Consider the following 12,660-nt stretch of genomic DNA (forward strand, 5'->3'; position numbering starts at 1 on the left):
TTCTGAAAAGAACCACACATTGGCCTCACTTTTGCAAATTGTAACTGCTAAGTCATTTTCAAAGTTATATTGTTTCTAGATATGCTTTCTGCTAGTTTAAAAAAAAGAAAAGAAAAGAATCTTGTAGGATTTGGAGCTTTGGGGAGCGTGGGACGATCCACGTGTCCTGTAAAGTTTATGGAATTAACTATTTCCATTACTGCAAGGCTTTGCACAAAGAACAATCCCTGTTTGAGAAGCAGGAGGCCACCATTTTCGGGACCAACTGATAGTTTCAAGCTCTGGCGTGTGTCACCAGGCCAACAACAAAGTGAACTATCATGATGGTATGCAGATTCTAGCTTCTTCTCCCTGATATTTTTCTTAACAGGGAAAGCAAGTGAATACTTAAATAATGAGGCATCTCGTGGCGTTTTGAATATGCTATCCGTAATGAAACAGAGCTTCTCAAACATTCGTAACAAACTCTACTGATGCATGAACTTCTCTACGCAGGCTAATGCTTGAGTGTGGACAAGCTCTGTGTATCTCAATGAATCTGAATCTTGTATGTGTCTATATCTTCAATCTCAATCATGTTCAAATAATAACAGCATGTTAAATTTGTTCAAGACCAACACTATGCAGCTTGAAAGAGTTAACAAAGGTAACCAAGAGGACCATCAACTGTTCTATCAGGACACTTAGCTGAGCTGGTAATTCCTACACCTGTGAATTCCAAATATTCAAAGTAGAAACGATCGCTTTATAGAAAAACGCTCTGCAAGGGGATAGTTGGAAAGAGTCCTCACATTTTCATCTACTCCCTTTTCTTGATTTTTTTTTTTTTTGGCAAGATACAGTAAAATCTTAATTCAAACCGCACTAATTTGGAATTCATGGTAATTCAGTCACTGTTGGAGTAAATTGAAGTTTATCTTTTGAACATTCGGGAAAAAAAAACAAGAGGCTGTTAATCAGATCAACTGCTTAAGCAAAAGTCGAGGTGAGATGTTTAGCCTAGTCAACAGGGATCATTTGCACGGAGCTGAATAGAGTTCTAATTTCAAGTGATTCTTAACTATTTATTAAAGAAAGTTTGGCAGGAGTTCCACTTGGCAACATTTTATTAACTGTTAGTTTGAGTGGCAGTATGCATGTTAAAGTAACAAAATTGATTTCTGCCTGAGAAATTCTATAATGCGGGTGTTTTTACTTTGTTAGAGTGGCTTTCCTTCCAATTATTCCCAATTATTGACATTTTTCTGCACAGAAATGTACCTGACAGTTGAAAGAGAAGCTCGGAAGCCATCTTCACAGAGATGTCCTGACTGAAGAGGTTTCTCTCTGGGGGCACTCTGCCCTCTGGCATCTTCTGTAAGGGTTCGGTTTTCTCTCGCCCGATTAAAGTGCTATAGCCAACATTCCGGCTGGGTGATACCGAGACATGCGAGTCCTGGATGTCGACCTCCATGGGCTCCTCTTTAATCTTCACCATCTGAGTCTCCTTGTAGCTCTCCGCTGCAAGCAGGTGAAGGAGGAGAAACCAGAACACCACGGTTTTAAAATTCTGAACCAAACCCAGTTTCTTTTCCTTTTTTTCCCCTAAGATTTTATTTATTTATTTGACAGACAGAGATCACAAGTAGGCAGAGAGGCAGGCAGAGAGAGGAAGGGAAGCAGGCTCCCTGCTGAGCAGAGAGCCCGATGCAGGGCTCGATCCCAGGACCCTGGGATCATGACCTGAGCCGAAGGCAGAGGCTTAACCCACTGAGCCACCCAGGCGCCCCATCAAACCCAGTTTCTAATCATAGAGAGAACCACCGGGATCGTTTCTGGGAGCAGGTGAGACAAGCACCACAGCACACGACACACAGACGGAAAAACTGCTAGTTCAGCCCACCTGGTTTCCTGAAAAGGTAGGGAACAGAAGCCCAGAGAGAGTAAGTGGCTTGCCCAAGGCCCAGCCAGGTCTCCGAATCTAGCACTCGGGGTCCGGCGACCAGGGTCTCCCGGCCACACCCCCATGTACTCCATCCTCCCTGCTATACTGCTCCCAGAAGTAACAGAGAACATGGTGAACGTCTGTCCCCGTTTCAGGACTTACTCATTTCAGCGAATCCAATCAAAGCGAACATTTTAATATGACAATTGTCTCCCTCTATTTTTAAAGCCCTGACCAGTTTTTTTCTCTCTCTCTTCCAGGGCACCGAAATTAATAAAGGGTAAACAGGGTCGATTCAACTGAGACATTCATACCTTGCTGGGAGCTAGTAATCCTCAAGACCACCTAGGAAGTTAATTGCAGCCCAAGGACCAACACTTAGAAAAACAGCAATCTTACAGGTTATAATAATGGTTCAATTTACTGACTGTTTTTGCTTTAGGTGTGACTATTAGATGTTTGATCTTTAGTCGGAAACATACATTCGCCTTGCCAAGTCAGACTGTTTTTATGTCCATGCATTCTGTATTGCTAATGACAGAGCCTCTTTGAAACAAGGTGGGGCAATTAGCCCAGCCATTAATTTGGGCCACTTTGAAATGAGCACACTTTCGAATCAATAAGCATTTATTAGTAACTATAATATACTCAGCATTCTGGGAAAGAAAAAAAGAGCATAGAATAGTGGGTTGAGGGGTGGCCCCTCAAATTCTGCCTATGTCCTAACCCCAGGAACGTGTGAATGTCACCTAATTTGGAAAAAGTGTATTTGCAGATGCGATTCAGTTAAGGTTCTCAAGATGAGATCATTCTAGATTACCCAGGTAAGCCCTAAAACCAATAATAAGTGTCCTTCAAATAGGAAGATAAGGACGAGACATAGGAAGGGCACGTGAAAACAGAGACAGTGCTCTGGACTGAGCATGTGTTCCACCCTCTGCCCCAAAATTAATGCAGTGAAACCCCATACCCAGTGTGATAATATCTGAGGTGATTAGTCACGAGGATGAAGCCCTCATGTACAAAACGAAGGCTCCAGAGAGTGCCCAGGCAGCAAATGTTTAGGCTCTTTGATTTCAGACTTGCCAGCCTCCAGATCTGTGAGAAATACATTTTTTGTCGCGAATAAGCCACCCAGTCAATGGATTCTGTTAATGATGGGAGCAAGACAAGAAATTAGAGTCATGGTGGTCACAAGTTAAGGATTTCCTAGAGCCGCCAAAAACTGGGAGAGGTAAGGAAAGGGGCTCCCCTAGAACCTTCAGATTTCGGACTTCTGGCCTCCAGACTGCAAGGGAATACATTTCTGTTGTTTTAGGTTACAAAGTTTGTGGTAATTTTTTTTTTTTTTTTTTTTTTTTTTTTTGTCAGAGAGAGCGAGAGAGCGAGAGAGCGAGCATAGGCAGAGTGGCAGGCAGAGACAGAGAGAGAAGCAGGCTCCCTGCCGAGCAAGGAGCCCGATGTGGGACTCGATCCCAGGACACCGGGATCATGACCTGAGCCGAAGGCAGCTGCTTAACCAACTGAGCCACCCAGGCGTCCCATTTGTGGTAATTTGTGATGGGTGGATGGTATAGCAAGAAGCAGCAGTAGGAAGCAGGCGGGACAGATGTGAAAGGGGAACCTCCCTGCTGTAAGCTGGACGGCTAGAGAGCGACACAGTCCTTACAAAGCATGAGACAGGGTGAAAGCCAAGTACATGTGCCGTTTATTGAGTTGTAGTAAAGAAGTCGGAAGAGCACTTTTAATTGAATAATTACAATTAATATAGTGTTGTCAATAAAAGCTACGTAAGAAGTGGGATAATTGGTCTTTGCTCCTTCCCGGCATATTACACATGGTTTTCAGAGTAAATGACTTGTTTTTTTGTCAGCAACTAAATTGCCAAGCAACTGTTATATTTAATTTAGATCCCTTCCCCCTTTCCCAGCTCCTGCCAAGCTGTTGTTTCTCCACGTATCTGTGAGGCTCACAAAAACCAAGTTGATTCAATCATGCTTAAAAGAAAAGAAAAGAATATGAAGCTTTCAAAGTCAAACGCCTAGCTTCTTTGCCTCGATCTGTAGTCCTCCTGACTGCTTCTGGAGGACGAACCGTACCCTTTAACACCTCTTAGGGATCTGATGACCTGACAGCCACCATGACCTCTAGCCACCTCACCCATAGGTGCAGTCACAACGCACACTTCCCCCTCTGTGCTCCCTCAAAGTATGTAATGTTTGGAAAATAAACAGTGGGGTCAGTGACACAGGTACTTAATGATGTCTCTGAACCCTGCAAGTCATTCCAAGGCTTGAAGACAAACACAATAGACTAGAAAAGGAGTCCCTTAATTTCACAAAAATCTCAATGCTACGAAGAGCAAAGCTAGAAAGAAGCTCCAGTATCTTACTCTTTTTCCATCTCCTTTCCCCAGCTTTGCCCCTGGGTTAAAAAATCATCTGGCTACGGGTACCAGGGGCTTGAATGGTATCAGGTTTTGAAAGCTTCTTGGGATAACTTCAGGTATGATTTACATGAAGTGCTTTCTGCCCTTCCTTACGACAACTCTTGACCTTTCAAGAATGCACAAAAGACCGATTAATGATAAAAACCTCTAGCATTTTTAATCCCCCTTTTAGACTCCAGACTCAAAGAGTTTTCAAGCTGACATCTCTCCATGGGCGAGTGAGACATAATATAAGAAATATATAAGAAAATATTTGCCAACTGTTCTCTTGCCTTTTTTGTTGTTGTTGTTGTTGTTGTTGTTAAAGCAGGGATTCTTAACCTCAGCCCTGCTGACATCTGGGCCCAGATCCTTCTTTACTTGGGGAGGCTGTGCTGTGTGTTGTAGGATGGTTGGCAACATCTCCGATTTCCACCTACTGGGTTTCAGTAGCACTCATCCTCCAGCTGTGACAACCATGAATAACTCCAGATGTTGCCAATATTCTCTGGGGGCAAAATCTCCCAACGGAAAACCCCTGCTGTAGAGTTTTTGCCACACTTCGGTTTTCAACTCCCTTCCCCCAAATTTAATCAGAACCCAAGGCAAATGAGAAAGAAAAGCTCCTCTTTAGCTTAAGGTCCCCCCCCATATTTATCACCATCTCAGCCTGGTGCCTGGACAGGCTGGCCTAGGAGGGAGGAGACAGGCTGATTTAGGAACAGATCCTAAGTCGGCCAGAGATCCTACGGGTCCTCTCTGGCCTTTGCCTAAGATGTCCTGACAACACAGTGGTTGAATTAATCTTTTTACTAACTCTTAACTCACTTTGACTCCCACACTCAGGAACATGTCTATTATCCAGGGTTTACCCTTTCCTATCACCTTCCCTCTCACACATATCATAAGTCCTTTTAGAATCTCTTCCTAAAGTAACAGGACAAATACTAATTTTACCCCAAATGGCCTATACTGCTATTCTGAGAAAAAAACTGGCACGTGGAAAAAGATGAGAGACAGTGTTAACAGTAAGGTTATGCCTGGGAGGTGGGTTGTAGGTGACTGTTTATTGCAATGCTCACTTGTATCTTGTAATTTTTCTATGATCAATACAGATATTCCGCCATTTACTTACATTTGTAGAAAATAAAAAATGACTACATATGCCCATAAAAAAAGATGATTATTTCCTCTTTTAGAAGCATTTAGAACACTGTGTATGCCTGGTGGCATTGCAAGAGTGGGTTTGCAAATCAGATAAGTCCGATTCAAACTTGCTTGGCAACCGCAGGGGAAAAAGCCATGAGAATTTCATAATACGGTCTTTTCTACTTTCACAAACACAGTACACATAAGTAATGATCAATTAGTATTACTTCATTCATCAGTCATTTGGTCATCCCACCATTTGAAAAATGTCTACTAGGTACTATGTAGTATGTACTGTGTCTACTAGGTACTATGTACTGTGTCTACTAGGTACTATGTACTATGATGGCGGAGATGTGGGATACAGAGGCAAAGACGACATGGCTCTTGCCCTCAAGCACTGTAAATCTACATGAGTGATCAGACAAGTATGAACAGCCCTCTAGTAAAAGAGGTAAAATTAAAATGCAGTGTGGGAAGAGGAGTCAAGGAAGACCGGGAACCCAAGCACAAAGGTGGAATTGTACTCTGCCTGGGGTGTTTGGGGAATATCATGTCGGCTGTGTTGGCTGGAGGGCCCGAATCGAGAGATGGAAATGGCACCCTGAGAAAGCGAGACTCACAAGGTATAAACATAAAAGCAGCTCGACTTCTGTCTTCCACTGTCTCATTAAGCCTGCCCTATAGGAAGAGTTCCTCTCCTGTCCCTGGGTGAAAACTCAGGCCCCATAACCTGATTAATTCTTAGATAATACAAAGCCTTACAGTCCTCTAAACAGCAAAATGGTCTTGATTCAGAATCCAGACGTTCCAATCCATTTGTTAGTTTACAGTTCCACCTCCTGGGAGGGGAGACCTTGCCCCTCCCTGAAAGGGTCTACAGGTAGCTTTTTGTGGGGGAGGGAATCACATCAGCTCTTCTCCCTCTCCTGTTGCCTTCTCCCCAGCACACTATCTGTCTTTCCAGACCCTAGAAAAGACTAGAGGAGAAGGGGGGAGAGAGGATGGAAAGCTCTTTGCCATGCCATTCTAGAACAGTTTCACCCTATTTAGACCAGCAGGTGTTTCTCTCATGGGATTCAAGTGTGGGCTCTTCAGAGACCTATAGCTTTTTTTTTTTTTTTTAAGATTTTATTTATTTATTTGACAGACAGAGATCACAAGTAGGCAGGGAGAGCGGAAGGGAAGCAGGCTCCCTGCTGAGCAGAGAGCCCGATTCGGGGCTTGATCCCAGGACCCTGGGATCATGACCTAAGCCGAAGGCAGAGGCTTAACCCACTGAGCCACCCAGGAGCCCCGAGGCCTATAGCTTTGAAGTGATCTTTCCCCTAAAGATTCCTTTATGTGGCTGAACTCCCTCTTGTCTGTGGTCCCTTATTCCCTCCACTGCCCTAAGAATCCACCTGTCCATCCCATTTTGTCATTGTGCAACCACCAATGGTCTAGGCGGCCCCACCAGAAGGCACTTAAGGCCATACCCAGGCCAGCCCTTCTGGGTGAAAATGGTCTACACTGGGGCCAGGGTTGACCGCTGCCTCTGTACTTGACAGGACAAAGAACACAAGCTCAGTCCCCGCCCCCCTCCCCCACCACACAGCAGCATCTCTCATGCATGCAGTCCCCAAAGCAGCTGGCCATTTCCCACCCTCTAGCTTTCCCAAGGCAGACATGGGATGCCAGTGCACAGGGCTCCCCACCTGAGGAAAACAGATGACAAACGCCCCAGGGGGTGTCCCTTAAGCTGTGCTCTCTAGATTTGGAGTGAGGCCGGTACCCCTTCCCGCATCCCTGCCACCCTGCAGTGTGGGGAGCACAGCACAGTTGTCTCCAAGATTCCCTCACCCCCATCTTCAATCGCCACTCACTTTTATACTCTCAGTTTGGCCAAGAGGTCCAAGAGTAGTGTGTGTGGTAAAATTGATCACTTTAGTTATTTTTAAGTGTCAAGTTCAGTGGCATTAAGTACATTCACATTGTTGCACCATCATCACCATCCATCTCCAGAATTTTTCATCTTCCCTACTCCTTCACCACTAACTCCCCATTCCCCTTTTTTCCCCACAATCGTGGGAATACCAGAGCAACCACCTTTCTATTTTCTGACTCCAGGACAGAGTTCCCGTCCTTTCTCCTTCCCTTCCCTCCTCCCCCCTCTCCCTCTCCCTTCCCTTTCTTCCTCTTCCTCCCTCCTGGCTTCCTTCCTTCCTCCTTCCTGCCCCCCCACCCCTGTTCCCATCCCTTCCCCTCCCTCCCTTTCTTTCTCCCTTTCCTTCTCTTCCCTTAAAATTCTTCATACTGGAACCTCGGTGCTGAAGCCAACTCCTCTACTGAACAACCGTTTAACAAAGACAGTCATACTATACTCCAGAGAAATAAAACTGGAGAGATAGGCAGGGGTAGAACGTGGCATCTTCGGCAGGGCCCGGAAGCCGGGACAGAATGGGGGCAAAGGAGGAGCGAGCATTTGGGAGGTCTGCCCAGGGGAGGAGCGCGATCAGGTTGCACTTCAGAAGGCCAACCTGGCAGTGGCACTTGGAAGGCCCGGGAGGAAGTGGAAATGGGGGCAGTTGTTAGGAGCTTACGGTGGTAATCCAAGCAAGGAGACGCCGAGGGCCTGAACGAAAGGTCAGGGGGACAGAAAAGATTCACAGGATATTCTAGAGGTTGAATGGGGAGGAACTGGAGTTGCCTGGCTAGGAGTCTGAAGGAAGAATGAAGAGACCGATGTGAGAGGAATTACGAAGAAAGTTTGTACACGGCCGGAGGTAGCGTGACGAATAAAATAATTCTATGACTTCTAAGCCTTGAGGTTTGGGAGATGCTCTCAACAGGAGTAGGAAAAATAGAAAAGTCGGGCGGTGGAGAAATAACGGAGGGGAGGGGCGTTTCCAGTTCCGTTTTGGCTAAGTACTTAGAATCCCTGCAGGAAGGGGAGGGTGGAATGGCTGTGGGCAGTAAGAGGGGAGTCACCGGTGACACACAGACCGGGGGGGCATCCGACTCCAGAGAACGTGATAAGATCCAAGGCAAGGGGAGTAGAAAGCACCGGATGGGGTGGGACCGGTACCTCTACTCTTAGATGGAAGGAGGAAGAAAGAGTGAAGGAAAGAGGAGGCGAGGGAGCGGCCCGGCGCGGGGTTTCATGGAAACCCAGACAGAAGGACAGAGACACCCCAGGTACCTTCATGAGAGCCGCGTGCTTCTAGCCTGCAGGCCTGTCGGAGGGGCCCACAGCATTCCTGCCCTGGGGCTCCTGCACCCTTGGACGATTCCTTCCCTTAGTTTCTGTCCCCTGTAAAGCCCCAGCCCCCCATCATCCCTCCGCACACCTGCAGATACCTCTGTGCTCCACAATATGCAATATTCCAGTCGCCTCCACATGCCATGCTCTTCCTCCCCCTATCCCCTTCCGAAACACCCCGGTAACGTCCTGTTCAGATTTCAAAAGTACACTTGGCCTTTGAACCACGTGAGCCCTCCTCCCCCGACACAGTCGAAAATTCACATGTCACGTCTGACTCCCCCAAGACTGAACTACTCATAGCCTACTGCTGACCAGAAGCCTGACTGATTACGTACAGCCAATGAGCACGTATTTTGTCAGTTATATGTCTCATAAACAGTGTTCTTACGGTAAAGTAAGCTAGAGAAAACAAAATGTCAGAAGATCATAAGGAAGAGACATTTAAGGCACTGTACTGTAATTATCAAAAAAAAACCATGTATACGTGGATCCGTGTAGAAGCGGACAGTACGATCCCAACCCGTGTTGTTCAAGAGTCATCTGTGTTCAGGTGTTCCCTCTGTGAGCAGCATTCCTTTATCCGTGTCCAGGGACCCTCTCTCTCCCCGCTCTACCCTAGCTCCTTTAGCCTCTAGATCATTTGGCCCCTGCAAATCCTGGAGCAAGCTGCCACTATGATTCACCAAGTGCGTGTCCCCTCTGCACCGAACTCTCGGGGGTGAGCAAGAGTCTAACTCATCTTTCACTCCCAAGATGTCGCACAGGCCTGGCACATTCGATATTCTTACTGTGTATCTGTCACCTGCATCACCTGAAGCATAGCCCACAGCGTGTGACGCTATTCTCTGTCTCTTGACTTGGGTCTGCATAGCGCTATGAACTCATACATGCTATGAACTTAAAAATAAAACAGGAGGAGCGCCTGGCGGCTCAGTCAGTTAAGTGTCTGCCTTCAGCTCAGGTCATGATCTCGGGGTCCTGGGATCAGGCCCACAACTGGCTCCCTGTTCAGCAGGGAATCTGCTTCTCCCTCTCTCTCTAACCCTCCCCCTACTCTTTCTCTCTGTCAAATAATAAAAAAACACTTTAAAAAAAACCCAAAATATAAAAAGATAAAACATTGACAATAGCACTGAAATGGACAATAAAAATTGACCCTTCTCTCTCCAGGTAGCTCACGAACATGATCTCAAACTAGCATTTTAGAGTCACAGGAAGCTTGAAAGAATGTGTGTAGAAGCAACACCAATGATGTGTTGTGGGAACAGTACACTTTGTATAGTGATATTCGTGTCAATTCAATAAATTAATAATCTTTCATCTCCAGCTGGCCATCCTCAAAGAAACGGGGGTTCTCACTGGTCCGACAAACATGGTCCAGATATGAAACCCGATTCCTGTACACGGCGGGTTTATTACTGACACTCTGTGAACAACAGCACAGGGCAAGGGGACCAGGTGATGGGAAAGAAACAACCAGGGACAGGAAACGAGCTCACACGGCGGCACCCTATCACAGGGCCTGGCACCCGCTGGCGTCTGATAAAGGTGCCCGCTCTCTGCCTTTGCTTTCTCTTGCTTGACTCTGCCCTTGCCAAAAGCAAAATGGCTAAAGAGTTGACCTGTGTTTCCTTGATCACTCAGGGAAAGACGGAGCCCCAGGCCTCCCTGAGCATAGGCGCGGATTGAGGCCAAAATGGAAATGTTAATCCACAGAAGTCTGACACCACCCGTGGGACTCTTTCTCCTCAGACAGAAGCAAAGTGGGGGTGAGGTGGCCTTGGCCCGGCCTTCCCCTGTGACTGGAGTTGGGTCCCCGGTGATGAGAAGAGAAACTAGCCTTGTTCTTTTTTTTTTTTTTTTTTAAGATTTTATTTATTTTTTGACAGACAGAGATCACAAGTAGGCAGAGAGGCAGGCAGAGAGAGAGGAGGAAGCAGGCTCCCCGCTGAGCAGAAAGCCTGACACGGGGCTCGATCCCAGGACCCCGGGATCATGACCTGAGCTGAAGGCAGAGGTTTCAACCCACTAAGCCACCCAGGTGCCCCAGCCCTGTTCTTTATATGGGAATGAAGAACCTGAGTCTCACACGCTGAATGGTATCTTCCTCTCCTCTCCTCTAGCCTACCCTGTCTCTGGAAAGTACTGATTGCACAGAACACAAGCAGCACCCACAGCCTGACACAAACTTCCCTTCTTTAGGGGACTGGATTGGTGTGCAGGGTCGGTGTAGGGAAGTTCATCTTCAGTTTCTTTTTTCTCCATGCCGTGGCTCTTGGTTCCTTTCCACGACGCCTAGAGTGCAGGGAGCCTCGGCAGGGAGAAGTTCCCCATTTCTGCTCCGAGGAACGAAACCCAAGGCTCTGGCTTTCCCATGGGTGCTGCCAACTCCAGAGAGAGGCAACATACTCTGATCAGTTTCCTCCACTCCCTATGGACACACTGCTCCTCTGCTCCTGGGGAAACCGAGAGCAAATGCTCACTGTAAAACAAAGCAGTGGGGCAGCAGGTTTTTCTCTGGTTCTTCTAATAATACACAAGAACCTTCCAGAACAGAAAAGCCCTACAGTGACCTGCAGTACACACACACACACACACACACACTTTTGATTCCTAAAACAATTTCAAAAACATTTTATCAGAATTGGTCTTTTGAATTGGCTCACCAAAACTGTGAGTTATTTCCCCTCTATCATAGGCAACCTGGCAACTCAGAAAGAAGTCATAAACATCTGAAGATTCAGCTACGTGCACTAGAAATCACAGTTCACTGGACAGAGGTAAGTAGGGGGTCAACTTAGAAACAAGCTTTTAAAAACCTACAGGGTACCTGGGTGGCTCAGTCAGTTAAGCATCTGCCTTGGATTGAGGTCATGATCTCAAGGTCCTAGGACAGAGCCCCGCATCAGGCTCCCTGCTCAGTGGAAAGCCTGCTTCTCCCTCTCCCCTGCCCCTGCTCACGTTCTCTCTTGCTATCTCTCTCGCTATCTCTCTCTCAAATAAATAAATAAATATAATAAACTATTTTTGAAAATAAAATAAAAACATACAGTGAGGAGCACCAGGTGTTCCATCTGAATCTACAAGGAACAGATATACCCAAAGGAATGGAACTTGAACTTTAAAGATAATGAGTTAGTAAGCCCTGGACATTCTCTTTCAGGGGTCCAAGGAACATTATTTTCCATCAGAGCAAAATACTTGAGGCTTTATCCTTCTGTCGATTTTTAAGCTTGCCTTCGCATCCTCCAGACCAGCAAGCGATGCAACAGGCCCTTGCTGAGACAGCTCAGGGGGGCATTTGCTGGTGTTTTCAGATTGGCCACAAAACCGGGCCCATGGATGTAGCACAAGTTTTGGACTCGATTCTGGGTCCAGCGTTGCCTTGTGTTAGACAACACAAGAGGCACGTGTGACAAAAAGAAGGTCCCTCTGTGGTCAGGCAGAAGATGATCACAAGTCAAATACGTCCATCACACGAAACAAATTCTGAAATCAGTTTCACGTGTGTCCAGTGAAAATCGAGAATGAAAATCCTTTGGTCACTGGGGGCTGGAGATCAGTTTCTCCAACCAGCAGATGATGTGGAGCTGCTCCGTCATTATCTGTTGACCTCTGAGTGTCCCAGTGTTAATGTAAAACCCCTCCCAATCATCTTGTTTTCTTTTCATTTGATGATTTCACTAGAAATGAGCTAAAGAGGTGCATTTAAACTGTATGTCCACCATTTGGTAACATTCCAAATGATCTCATTTTTTAAAAATTAACCTATTTTTCATCTAATGTCCAGAATATACTTTGCTTGTCTCACATTAAAAAAAGAAAGAAAGAAAGAAAGAAAGCAAGAAAGAAAGGGGGTCAATTAAAGTATCTGATCTAACCTTAAATTTACTTAACATTATTATTATCCTTTGC

At 46.1% G+C, this 12,660-nt stretch overlaps 1 protein-coding gene across 1 annotated transcript in view; it reads right to left on the minus strand.

Moving 5' to 3' along the window:
• ZNF827 (zinc finger protein 827) overlaps positions 1-12,660 on the minus strand; it is a gene marked incomplete at its 5' end in the record, with an annotated part of 134,412 nt that overhangs the window by 73,655 nt on the left and 48,097 nt on the right. Inside the window, one exon of the mRNA XM_080796313.1 lies at positions 1,261-1,500. Within this exon, the coding sequence (XP_080652439.1) occupies positions 1,261-1,500 (240 nt within the window). The remainder of the gene's footprint in view (positions 1-1,260; positions 1,501-12,660) is intronic.

The sequence above is a fragment of the Martes martes genome, assembly GCF_963455335.1.
Source record: "Martes martes genome assembly, chromosome: 2".
In the NCBI taxonomy this organism is placed as follows: Eukaryota; Metazoa; Chordata; class Mammalia; order Carnivora; family Mustelidae; genus Martes; species Martes martes.